General features: G+C 41.6%; 2 protein-coding genes across 6 annotated transcripts in view; one reads left to right on the top strand and one right to left on the bottom strand.

Moving 5' to 3' along the window:
* RIPK1 (receptor interacting serine/threonine kinase 1) overlaps positions 1-3,351 on the bottom strand; it is a 37,730-nt gene extending 34,379 nt beyond the window's left edge. The window contains exons 1-2 of one of the 5 annotated variants that reach the window (XM_059937805.1): positions 2,452-2,695; positions 1,477-1,783 (exon numbers count right to left, since the gene is read on the bottom strand). The gene's annotated coding sequence lies outside the window, so the exon portion shown is untranslated. The other 4 variants (XM_059937803.1, XM_059937807.1, XM_059937806.1 and 1 more) reach the window with 4 other exon arrangements.
* A 9,040-nt stretch (positions 3,352-12,391) lies between these two features.
* LOC132375374 (nucleophosmin-like) lies at positions 12,392-13,717 on the top strand. Its single transcript, XM_059940625.1, has one exon. The coding sequence runs from the start codon at positions 12,482-12,484 to the stop codon at positions 13,388-13,390; it is 909 nt and encodes a 302-aa protein (XP_059796608.1). The 5' UTR covers positions 12,392-12,481; the 3' UTR covers positions 13,391-13,717.

Raw genomic sequence — 13,717 nt, 5'->3', positions numbered from 1 at the left:
ATGGAATTTATTGTTTTCTGTATATTTAATTCAGTGACTTAGGGAAGCAAATCTTTTCCATTGAACTTAACTGAAAATCCCAAGAAACTTCACAAATTATCCTCTAAGGCAGGGTAAGTCTATATATCAAAATATTCATATCTATATTCAATTTTGTTAGTCAATTATACCTCAGTAAAACTGGGGGAAAATGCAAATTATTAACAATATATAATACCAAAAAAACAGGCAAAACTCATCTACAGTATTAACAGTCAAGACAGTAGTTCCCATTAGGTGGAAGCAGGAGGCTGTGAATCAGAGAAAGCGCAGGGGCTTCAGCAGTGATGGCAATGTCTCATTTCTTCTTAATGTTCACTTTGTGATACTTAATACAGCTGAACAGTTATGACTTGTGTACTTTTCTGTGTATGTTACACCTCAATAAACAATTTTTTTAAAACTTTAAAGAATATTCGTATTTACCTTTAAGTGGTAGGGGACTGTTTTTTCAGTTTTTCGATGATAACCATACATAATGAGTCTGACAGAAAACGCCGGCTGCCGACCTATCACTGCCCCCCTTTTCCCTGCTAACAGAACTCTGTTTTTACTCAGGTATCCAATGGGGATTTCTCAAGGTTCTTTGATTATAACTGCTTGATACTTTGCCCCAGATAAACAAGAGCTCTGAGCAAGGAAGATCTAAATGATGGGCAAGAGAGAAGACCGGAAGAGTTCAACCCAGCGTTATCATGTACGTTAGCACATTATGACCCTCTGAAGTACCAACTTACATCGTTCCAATTTACAAATAAAGAAACTAAAATCTGGAGTTTAATGATTCACCTAAAGTAGCAGATCCTGGAACTCAGCCTTTACCTCTTCACGCAAACTTCCGCTATCAGCTCACTAACACATGCTACTTCTCTAGAGAGCAACCAATAATGTCTTTGTTAAAATCAGATGCAAAGACTTCATCTTACAATTGCTCACCTATACTAAATAAGTATGCGACAGTCAGAAACATAAGGAACGTACAGACTAAATTTAAAAAACATATGAAACTAAGTGGTTCGAAATCAATATTCTACAGGTTAACTAACACGATCATTTTTGCCAGAGTATAATATCCAACCAAAGCATGGGAAGCTCTGTGTTTTTTCCAAATTCCCAGATCATACTGGTGGTATTAACATGTGGATTAATAATCACCCAATAGTAATTTGCGATTTTGGAAACTGCTATTTAGGGATTTTTTTCTTAATTCTCATTAATAGTCACAATCCTGAAAGTACAATATAGCTCTGGTGTTCAGTATAGCTCAGACAGAGGAAAATGAAAGTTAATTGTTACTGCTGTTTTATCAGTAATAATAATGATGATGATGATATACCCCCAAATATTTTAAGCAAGTCTTCACCTTTTGTGTTTAGAAGGGCTGCAGTTTTCCAAATTTATAATAGACTATAATTTCCTCCCTGCTCTTGCACCTACCTGATGGTTACAAAATGCAGATCAAGTAAGAAGTCACTCTGCGCTCCAAAGCTCACTCCTGCCTTGATTTCTTCAGGTGTAAATCAGGGGAGAAGTAATAGTGGTCTAAAGACCAAAGGACTTCTGGGAAGTTGGTTGAATATAACAGCCTCGGGCTTTGTCCAAGATACACGAGCAAGGAAGAGCCAAACGATCAGCAGACAAAGAAATGAACAACCAACACTCCCTTTGTGGGGTTTTGTCCGATGCTTAGGAAAAAAGGATGTAACTTATCCTCTTCAAAACTCTCAAGAAACCAAGAACAAGCCTAATGAAGAACAGAAATGTATGTGTGTAGCCAGGACATGGAAGCAACCTAAGTGTCCCTTGACAGATGAATAGATAAAGAAAATGTGGCACATATATACAATGGAATATTACTCAGACATAGAAAGGAACGAAATTGAGTTATCTGTAGTGAGGTGGATGGACCTGGAGTCTGTCATACAAAGAGAAGTTAAGTCAGAAAGAGGAAAATAAATACCGTATGCTAACACATAGATATGGAATCTGAAAAAAAAAAAAAAAGGTTCTGAAGAACCTAGGGGCAGGACAGGAATAAAGACGTAGACATAGAGAATGGACTTGAGGACACAGGGAGCGGGAAGGGTAAGCTGGGACGAAGTGAGAGAGTGGCATGGACATATATACACTACCAAATGTGAAATAGATAGCTAGTGGGAAGCAGCTGCATAGCACAGGGAGATCAGCTCGGTGCTCTGTGACCACCTAGAGGGGTGGGATAGGGAGGATGGGAGGGAGACGCAAGAGGGAGGGGATATGGGGATATATGTATATGTATACTTGATTCACTCTGTTATACAGCAGAAACTAACACACCATTGTAAAGCAATTATACTCCAATAAAGATGTTAAAAACAAAACCAAAAACTCTCAAGAGATTATGAACATTTCGTAAAAGCACACGCCACTGACCACCGAACAGAAGACGCCTCCTAGGGTGACAGCATCCTTCCCTTCGTCGCCGTTAACCCTTCTTTCCCACTTGCCAGCACACGTCTAAGACGACGCGGAAACACTTCTGACTGCTTCGCAATTCGCGGCGACCCCAGCCCCCCAGTCAAAGGCCCTTCCGAAGGGCGGGGGAAGAGGCCCGGCCTGGGACGCCTGCGTAACCCTGTTGCGGCGAGAGCACGCACCGCTGAGGCTTAAGGGCACCACAAGGAAAACCCACCATCCCCACCAAAACAGCGGTGACCACGTGACAGTCCATTCCTACGTCACGCCGTTATCGCGCCCGAGGCAGGTGTCCGCCCTGTCCGGACAGACCGAAACCCCCAGCCAGAGAGGAGCCCGGCTGGGCGGCAGACAGTCAGCAGTTCTGCGCCCGACTTCCCGGAACGCCGCGGACCGCGCCCACCGCCTGACCTCCGGCAGCGCCGTCGCCCGCCCACCGCCCGCGCGCCGGAAGCGGAAGCCCCGCCCCTGGTCGGAGGCCGACCCGCGAGACTGCCCGCGGCCCCGCTTCCCCGCGCAGCCGTACCGAAGGATTCGCTTTCGTTTCCGCGGGAAACTTCCCGAGGCCCGAGGCCGGGTGAGGGAGGAGGCGACGGGGGCAGCCCGGAGTTGCTCCGACGCCCGGCAGCCTCGCCGGCGCGGGGCTGGGGTGGGAGCCGAGCCTGTCGGGGGGTCGCCGGGGCGGAGCAGTCAGCTCACCGCGCCCGGCTCCGCGGGCCTGCCGTCCGCCGCGTGCAGTCCAGCGGGTCGGCGCGCTCCGGCTCCCCTTGGAGTTGGCCGCGGGACCCCGCGCTCCGGGAGGCCCGTCCGGTGTCCACGTCGCCTGCGCGCCGACTGAAGGAGCTCGGCCGGCGGAGGGCGTGGACTGCTCGCTCCGCCTCCGCGCCCGCTCCTGCCCGGGAGGAGGACGACGAGAGTGCCCGCCCCGCGCCCGGCGGGGCCTCCTGGCCGCTTTTTAAATCCCAGAGGATCGCAGCTTTGCTGTGTTTCTGAGCGGGGTTGGGAGGCCAAGAGAAGAGAGTTAGTGCGCCGAGTCATAGAAACCACTCACGGAAACCTCCCAGGCGGGACAGGCAGCGCGGGAGGCACTGGGTTGCTTACCCGGGGGATTGTGAGCCTTGCGGGTCAGCAGCGCTGGAACCTTAGACAGGTAGCTACCAGTCTCTCATCTCCTTCACCTGTAAAGTGGGGATAATCTGCTCTGTGGGGCTGTGGAGGAAGAAACTGGGTACTTATTTTGCAGCCCTATACAAAGGTGACTGGGAAGTCTCAAGCAAAATGGGAAATGTTTGCTATAGTGTTAGGTTAAAAAGCTAATTATAGGGCTTCCCTGGTGGCGCAGTGTTTGAGACTCTGCCTGCCAATGCAGGGCACACGGGTTCGAGCCCTGGTCTGGGAAGATCCCACATGCCGCAGAGCAAATGGGCCCGTGAGCCACAACTACTGAGCCTGCGCGTCTGGAGCCTGTGCTCCGCAACAAGAGAGGCTGCGACAGTGAGAGGCCCACGCACCGCGATGAAGAGTGGCCCCCGCTTGCCGCAACTAGAGAAAGTCCTCGCACAGAAACGAAGACTCAACACACCCAAAAATAAATAAGTTTTAAAAAAAAAGCTAATTATATTCACAGCGTGATTATATACTGTAAAAAGATACACACATCAAGAGAATGAGATGCCACAAGATGAAAATATTTGCAAAAGGCATATCTGATAAAACAGTTATCCAAAATATACTAAAAGTGCAAGAAAAGGAAAAACGCAATTGAAAATGGGCAAAAGATCTCAACGGACACCTCACCATACAGACTGCAAATAAGTATATGAAAAGATGCTCAATATTATAGGGTATTAGGAAATTGTAAATTTGAAAAACCAATGAGATACCACTACATACTGTTGATCTAAAATAAATTGACTGCCAACTATTTCTCCAGCAAAAACAGGTTTATTATGAAAAGAATTACAATTTGGGGGCTACCACCACGGGAACCTGTGTACAAGTCCCCAGCAAAAATGGAAAGGAGGACACTTTTATGCGGGGAAAGGAAGTTGGGAGGGATATAGTAAAAAACAAAAACCGAAAAAAACAGTCCATTGCTTTTCATTGGCTGAGTTGTTGCCAGGAAAGAAAAGGTCTCTCCTATTGTTGCAGGGTGTGAGACTTCCCCCTCCCGCTTTATGATCTCCTGACTCTCTTTCATTGAGGTTTCTGTTCTTTTTTGTTTGTGTGTTTTTTACATTTCCCCCTTTTGATCAAAATCTTTCTCTGAAAGTACCTGATCAAGCATGAGGATTTTTTTTGGTGTCAGTGGCTTTTTGTACCTCAGTGCCAGGGAGGACCTTTCCTGTGTACAGTCTCACATGAGATGGAAAAGGCAGATTTCAAACCTACTGAGGTTACATTTGAGTATCGAGGAGTAGCAGAGAGTACTGTGAGGCACTTTTCATCTAAAGTTCATATGTTACCAAGATCAGAGACACTGGAGATCATCTGAGCATGTCATCATCAAAGGTTTGGTGACAAACTCCAACAGGCCTGGAATGGATATTTTGGGAAAGATGTCTCATCGGATGTTATCTGCTTCAATTCTGGGAAATCTTGACTTTCAGGTCACCAGATGATGTGCAGGTCTAGTCAGGGTTTGGCACTTTCTTTAAGTGTGTCATGTGAATCCAAGAGTCAATTCCTTGTAGTTTGGTGGCACAAGGGTTGGTTTAGCAGTACTTGATAGGGGCCTTTCCAGCAAGGTTGAGGAGAGTTTTTCTGGAGGTATTTACTCCAGTAGATGAAATCTCCAGGTTGTAAGGTGTGATTCTTTTTTTTTGTTTTGTTTTTTTAATTGTTACTCTTTTTTTTTGTTTTTTTTAAATTATTTATTTATTTATGGCTGTGTTGGGTCTTCGTTTCTGTGCGAGGGCTTTCTCTAGTTGCGGCAAGTGGGAACCACTCTTCATCACGGTGCGTGGGCCTCTCACTATCGCGGCCTCTCTTGTTGCGGAGCACAGGCTCCAGATGCGCAGGCTCAGTAATTGTGGCTCACAGGCCCAGTTGCTCCGTGGCATTTGGGATCTTCCCAGACCAGGGCTCAAACCCGTGTCCCCTGCATTGGCAGGCAGATTCTCAACCACTGCGCCACCAGGGAAGCCCACAAGGTGTGATTCTTAAAGTCTTCATTTTCTGAGAGACACTGAAGAGATTGCTCTACCAAAATACAGTTATTCTTAATTGAAGTAATTAGGCCTTTACAATATTGAAATATCTCTCCTTTTATTAAGTCCGGGTCAGAAGAAACAGGAGTGAAGTGCATTGGGTGTCCCGTGACCATCTCAAAGGGTGAGAGTTTATGAATTTAAAAAGGGATAGATCGGTAATTCCCTGGTGGTCCAGTGGTTAGGACTCCATGCTTTCACTGCTGAGGGCATGGGTTCAATCCCTGGTTGGGGGAACTAAGATCCTGCAAGCTGTGGGTGTGGCCAAAAAATAAAAATAAATAAAAAGGAATAGATCTAAGATTCAGAAGGACCAATGGCAGTGCTTTTGACTAAAGTATTTGGAGGGCCTCTGTACATTTTGCCAGTTGAGTCTTCTTTTTTTTTTAAATTTATTTATTTTATTATTTATTTTTGGCTACATTGGGTCTTTGTTGCTGCGTGCTGCTTTCTCTAGTTGGTGGCGAGCGGGGGCTACTCTTCATTGCAGTGCGTGGGCTTCTCATTGCAGTGGCTTCTCTTGTTGCGGAGCACGGGCTCTAGGCATGTGGGCTTCAGTAGTTGTGGCTCGCGGGCTCTAGAGCGCAGGCTCAGTAGTTGTGGCACACGGGCTCTAGAGCACAGGCTCAGTAGTTGTGGCGCACGGGCCCAGCTGCTCTGCGGCATGTGGGATCCTCCCAGACCAGGACTCGAACCCGTGTCCCCTGCATCAGCAGGTGGATTCTTAACCACTGTGCCACCAGGGAAGCCCGCCAGTTGAGTCTTAATAGCACCATCAGTGCATGCAACTAAACCAGAGGACTGAGGGTAGTAAGTGCAGTGAAGGTGTTGTAAAGCCGGCCATACAGTACACACTTGTTGAAGTACCTTACCAGTAAAATGGGTTCCTTGATCACTATGAAGTTCAAGAAGGGTTTCCCAGATAGGGATAATCTTTTTCCAAAAGGACTTTTACCACAAAAAGGGGTAGTCGCCTCTCTGCAAGGGAAGGCTTCAGTCCAGTGGGAAAACATGCAGACTGTGACAAAAATATATCCGTGAGATAGGGGAAATTGTATGAAATTTGTTTGCCAGACCTGGAATGGTCCATTAGGCAGTTTAAAATATCATTGAAGGTGGGGTGGACACTGGAAAGGCTGGTTAGAAGGCTGAAGGTGACTAAAACATTTGAATTTGTAACAATCTGTTTTCCAACATCTTGGCTGCTTGCTATAATAGCAGAAACTAGGAGGGTTTTGGTTTCGTTTAGGGCCTTTGCTGCAGTTGAAGATTAAGAATTTTGGCAGTCTTCCTTTGACGTGACTTATCCAGAGTGTCAGAGAGCTGGTTTGCCAGATTAACTAAATCTGGGGTGATACAGTTTTCCAGTATATTGTGGTCCTTTTTAATAGAAGGGAGAGATTCCAGTTCTGCCCTTTAATAAACACAGAGTTAAAAGCTACCCCAGTGTAATCAACATCTGAAGGAAGACCAGAATTTTCTTTAAAAATAATCTGGAGATGATTCTAATCATGAACAGGTTCATCAGATTTTTGTGTGCAAGTCTGAATTTTGTTCCAATCAACAGGCTTTGGAAAAGCCCTAGGAATTGGCTGATGAAGTCACCGAGTGATTGCCAAAGCCTGACCATATAATAAGTTAGTGGTCAGGTGTCGCAGTTATAATTCTAGAGACCTTTCAGGACTTTGCCAATTAGCGGCAAACCCAGTGCTGGACCTGGCTTCACTGACAAGCATATGAACTAGTCGATATAAGCCAACTATAGGTTGATAGGTTTAAGTGACTGTATGAAATTCCTCAGCAAATGTGTGAAGGTCTTCAGTTACTTTAGGAAAAGCTTTGACTATGGTTCACAGTTCAGCTTTAGTCCAGGGATTATAGGAAATTAAAAGTTTAGCCTCTGGATTCTCATAGGCTTAATTTTAAAGGGACAGGTTCTGATAAGTTCAGAAGAAAAGGGGAAGTTTGGTGAGAGAATTAGTATGGGGAAGCTGAGGGTACAGAGGAGGTGTAGGTGGCATAGAAGGGAAGGAGGAAGATGGCACTGGTGGTGGGCCCTGGGCATGAGGAGCAGAGGGAGAGAATGATGGTGCCAGGGGTGGAGCCTGAGACAAAACAGCCAAGGAAGAAGAGCCTGAGGCTTCGGGAACTGTTTTATCTTTCTTTTAATTGTTTGTTTGCCTTAGTTAATCTTAAAATCTTATTTTGCAGAGAGGCAATTTTAGGTTCCTGATAATGTTTGGAAGGCTCAAAATACCATTTGAAATAGGCATTCTGTTCAGTTTTGAGCTATTGTAGTGGATTTAAGGAAATTAAGTTTAGGGATTTCAAAAGTTCCCCATAATGACCATTGATATTCTAAATTGCCTTTGGTTAGGTCATTCCATTTAGTTATAAATGCACATGAGGAAGGATCATGGTTCTTAAACGTACAATCAGCCAGACTCCTTGTAAGGGGGCACCCTCAAAATATTTAGACAGCTGGGATCTAATTTCTTGGAGGTTTTTCTCCAGAGTAAAAGAATATTTTTCAAACAGCTTAAACAGTTTAAACTGTTTAAATAGCTCAAGCAGCTCAAACAACCTGCATGCTTAATATCAGCCAGTTCTAAGGGAACAGCCAGGTTCTCAGACCAGTTCCCATAGAACAGCCCCTATTCCAAACGAATGGGCCAAAGGCTGAACTGGCACAATTCTAATAAAACAGCCCTTTTTCCTGAAGGAATTGGCCAATGCAACCTAGATCCAGTGAAACTCTGATTTCAAAATCAGACCAAAGTGCCAACGAGTACTCACATACAGAACAAGGCCTTAACCAGAAAGAAAGAAACCTAAAATAGATCCCAAATAAAGCATGGAGAGTATCAAAATACAAAGAGGGCAAAAGCTTGAATCCAGGAGAAAGACATAACTTCAAACATGATGGTTGACAAGAAAAGCAGTGAGTGACACTGGGCTCAACTGTGGGTAATGCACCTGTTTAATCACCAGCCCTGGAGCCATTAGGAGTCTTCTTTGGTCCCCATAAGGGCCACCAAAATGTTGACCTAAAATAGACAGACGGCCAGCTATTTCTTTTCGATAAATGGTTCTAGGACAACTGGATTTCCACATGCAAAGAATGAAGTTGGAGCCCTACCTCACACCATATAAAAAATTAATTCAAAAAGGATCAACAACCTAAATATAAGAGCTAACACCTTATAAGCTAACATCTTATGAGAATATGTAAGAATAAATCATTGTGACCTCAAGTTAGCAATGTATTCTTAGATATGACACCAAAAGCATGAGCAACAAAAAAAGTTTGCTTAGACTTCATCAGAATTTGAAACTGCATCAAAGAACATTATCAAGAAAGTGAAAAGACAACCTACAGAGTAGGAGAAGATATTTGCAAAATATATGTCTAATAAGGATTTAATATCCAGAATTTATAAGTCACTCCCACCACTCAGCAGTTAGAAGACAAACAACATAATTTTTAAAAGGGCAAAGGACTTCAGTAGACATTTCTCCAAAGAAGATATACAAATGTCCAATAAGCATACAAAAAGATGCTCAATATTCTTAACCATTAGGAAAATGCAAATCAAAACCACAAGGAAATACCACTTCACACCTACTTGGATGGTTATAATTAAAGAAATGAAAAATAACACGTGTTGGCAAGGATGTGAAGAAATACACAGATGCTTGTATACCACTGTTCATTGCAGCTTTATTTACAATACCCAAAACAACTCGTGTCCATCAATATAGGAGTGCATAAATGAAATGTGATCTATACATACATGGAATTTTATTCAGTCATAAAAAGGAATGAAGTTCCAATACCTGATACAATGTAGGTAAACCTTGTTAACATAATGCTAAGTGAAATAAAAGAACACAAAAGAACAAATACTGTATGATTCTATTTATCTGAATATCTAGAATAGGCAAATTCATAGAGACAGAAAGTAGATTAGAGGCTATCAGGGGCTGAAGAGAAGGACAATGCAGTTATTCCTTAATGGTTACCAGGTTTCTGTTTGAAGGTGATGAAAAATTTTTGAAGTAGATACTGGTAATGGTTGCACAACATTGTAAATGTGATTAATGCCACTGAATTGTACACATAAAATTGTTAAAGGGACATACAGTCATCCCTTGGTATCTATGGGGGATGGGGTCTAGAACCCATCATGGATACTAAAATCTGCAGATGTTTGAGTCCCTTGTATTAAGTGGCATAGTATTTGCATATAACCTATGCACATCCTCCTGGATACTTTAAATCATCTGTAGATTTATAGTAGCTAATAGAATGTAAATACCATATAAGTCATTCCTGGCATGTGACAAATTCAAATTTTGCTTTCTGGAACTTTCTGGAATTTTTTTTTTCTGAATATTTTTGATCCATGGTTGGTTGAACCTATGGAGGTAGAACTTACAGATACAGAGGGATGACTATATTTATATTTTGTTATATTTTAAAACCACAATAAAAATTAAAATCACTGAAGCCTTCTGGTGAGAATGTAAAATAGTCAGCCACTTTGGCAGTTTCTTAAAAAGTTAAGCATGTACCAATTTGATCCAGTCATTCAACTTCTACGAATTTACCTAAGAGAAAAGGGAGCGTATGTCCATAAAAATAAATGTACACAAATGATCATAGTAACTTTATTTGTAGTGGCCCAAAGCTGGAATCAACCCAAATGTCCACTGACATGTGAATGAATAAACAAATTGTGGTACAGCCATACAATGGAATTCTACTCAGCAATAAGAAGAATGAACTGTGCAGTAATGTGGATGAATCTCAAAATGATTATGCTGAGTGAGAGAATCCAGAGGGGGAAATACATACTGCATGATTCCATTTACATAAAATTTAAGAAAATGCAAACTAATCTATAGTGACAGAAAGCAGGTCAGTGGTTTCTTGGTGATGATAGGGGAAGGGAGGGGCTGAAGTGAGGGACTACAAAGGGGCACAAGGAAACTTCTCAAAGGACAAATATGTTCACTACCTTGGTTTTGTGAAGATTTTGTGAGTGTGTACATATGCTCGATTCTTATCAAATTGTACACATAAAATATATACTATTTGTCTTATGTCAGTTATTCCCAAATAGAACTACTTTTTAAACCCCTGCCCCAAGAATTACATCTGACTTTTTGTAAGAAATCATACAAGAAGAGAATGAAGTAAAATATGTACTGTTGAAAGAAAAAACCCACCAACCTAGAATTCTGTACCCATTGACACTATCCTTCAAACATGAAGGAGAAATAAAAATGTTCTGAGAAACTGAGACTTTGTCATTAGTAGATGTGACCTGTGAAAAATGTTAAAAAGTTCTCCAGAGAGAGGGAAAATGATATGGTTCAGAAACTCAGATCTACATAAAGGAAGGAAGAGTGTTAGATGAAGGTAAAATCACACCTTTTATTATTCTTAATTAACATAATAACTGTTCAAATTAATAACAGTAACAATATATTCAGTGATTATAGCATATGGATAGGTGAAATGAATGGTAGCAATATTACAAGGGATTGAAAGGAAGAATTAGGAATACTCTATTACAAGGCACCTGCACTAGCTGAGAAGCAGTATAATGTTATTTGAAAGTAGATTTAGATTAGTCATAAATGTATATTGCAAACCCTGGGGCAATTATTTTAAATATTTTTAAAAATATAATTGATGTACCAAGAGAAGAGAAAAAATGGAATCATGAAATGTTCAATTAAAACCAGAGAAAGGTGAAAAAGAGGAAGCTTTTTTTTATAAAAGAAACAGAACAAATGCAACAAATACAAAGTAGTTACAAACATGGTAGATATTAATTTAACTCTATTAATAGTGGTTTTACATGTGACTGGCCTAAATATACTAAATAAAAGACAAAGACTATCAGGTGTATAATAAAACAAGGCCCAACTATATATTGTCTACAAGAACCCCTCTTTAAATATAAAGGCACAGATAGGTTAAAAGTAAAAGGATGGAGAAAGATACACAAGGCTAACAGAAAAAACAAAACAAACAAACAAAAACCGCTGACAGAGCTATATTAATTCCAGGCAAAGCAGACTTTAGAGCCAGGAAAATTATCAAGGATAAAGAGGGGCATTACATAATGATAAAGGGGTCAATTCTCCAAGAAGATGAAACAGTGCTTGATGCATATGCATCTAACAACAGAGGGTCAAAATGTGTGAAAAACTGATAGAACTTCAAGGAGAAATAGACAATTCCACTATTATAGTTTTAAGATTCACTACTCCTCATACAGTAATTGATAGATTCAGCAGGCAGAAAATCAGTAAGAATATATTTGAGCTGAACAGCACCATAGTTAACTGGATCTCATTGACATTTCACCCCAAAACAGTAGAATACACATTCTTCTCAAGATCACATGGAATATTCACCAAGATAGACCACATTCTGGGCCATAATAAATATCTTAACAAATTTAAAAGAATAGAAATAAAATATATTCTTAGATCATAATGGAATTAAAACAGAAATAAATAGCAGAAAGATAGCTGGAAAAAAATCCCAGGATATTTGGAGATTAAACAACACACTTCTAAATAACACATGAATGAAAAAAGGGCTCAGGAGAATTTTTTAAATATTTTGACTAAATAAAATATGACTGATCAAAATTTGTGGGATGGCCTGGTCTGATTCCGTCCTGCGCGACTGTTCTTTCGAACGGTAGTCTTTTATCTCCGTCCACTTTCTCTCCTACCGAAGTGCGTGCCACCAACCCATGGAAGATTCGATGGACATGGACATGAGCCCACTGAGGCCCCAGAACTATCTTTTCGGTTGTGAACTAAAGGCCGACAAAGATTATCACTTTAAGGTGGATAATGATGAAAATGAGCACCAGTTATCTTTAAGAACGGTCAGTTTAGGGGCTGGCGCAAAGGATGAATTGCACATTGTCGAAGCAGAGGCGATGAATTATGAAGGCAGTCCAATTAAAGTAACACTGGCAACTTTGAAAATGTCTGTGCAGCCAACGGTTTCCCTTGGGGGCTTTGAAATAACACCACCTGTGGTCTTACGGTTGAAGTGTGGTTCAGGGCCTGTGCATATTAGTGGACAGCACTTAGTAGCTGTGGAGGAAGATGCAGAGTCAGAAGATGAAGAGGAGGAGGATGTGAAACTCCTAAGTATATCTGGAAAGCGTTCTGCCCCTGGAAGTGGTAGCAAGGTTCCACAGTGTGTGTCCAATTATTTTTTTAAGAAAAAAGTAAAACTTGCTGCTGATGAAGATGATGATGATGATGATGACGACGACGATGATGATGAAGATGATGATGATGATGACTTTGATGATGAGGAAACTGAAGAAAAAGCTCCAGTAAAGAAATCTGTACAAGATACTCCAGCCAAAAATGCACAAAAATCAAACCAGAATGGAAAAGACTCAAAACCATCAACACCAAGATCAAAAGGTCAAGAATCCTTCAAAAAACAGGAAAAAACTCCTAAAACACCGAAAGGACCTAGCTCTGTAGAAGACATTAAAGCAAAAATGCAAGCAAGTATAGAAAAAGGTGGTTCCCTTCCCAAAGTGGAAGCCAAATTCATCAATTATGTGAAGAATTGTTTCTGGATGACTGACCAGGAGGCTATTCAAGATCTCTGGCAGTGGAGGAAGTCTCTTTAAGAAAATAGTTTAAACAGTTTGTTAAAATTTTCCGTCTTATTTCATTTCTGTAACAGTTGATATCTGGCTGTCCTTTTTATAATGCAGAGTGAGAACTTTCCCTACCGTGTCTGATAAATGTTGTCCAGGTTCCATTGCCAAGAATGTGTTGTCCAAAATGCCTGTTTAGTTTTTAAAGTTGGAACTCCACCCTTTGCTTGGTTTTAAGTATGTATGGAATGTTATGATAGGACATAGTAGTAGTGGTGGTCAGACAAATGGAAATGGTGGGGAGACAAAAATATACATGTGAAATAAACTCAGTATTTTAATACAGTAAAAAAAAAA

The sequence above is a fragment of the Balaenoptera ricei genome, chromosome 11 (assembly GCF_028023285.1).
Source record: "Balaenoptera ricei isolate mBalRic1 chromosome 11, mBalRic1.hap2, whole genome shotgun sequence".
Classification (NCBI taxonomy): Eukaryota; Metazoa; Chordata; class Mammalia; order Artiodactyla; family Balaenopteridae; genus Balaenoptera; species Balaenoptera ricei.
Note: the sequence above shows the minus strand (reverse complement) of the source record. Positions and strands in the feature narration are given on the sequence as shown.

What these genes read in the sequence shown, in the direction of transcription:
- LOC132375374 (XM_059940625.1), top strand. Translation starts at nt 12,482, where the DNA reads ATGGAAGATTCGATGGACATGGACATGAGCCCACTGAGGCCCCAGAAC.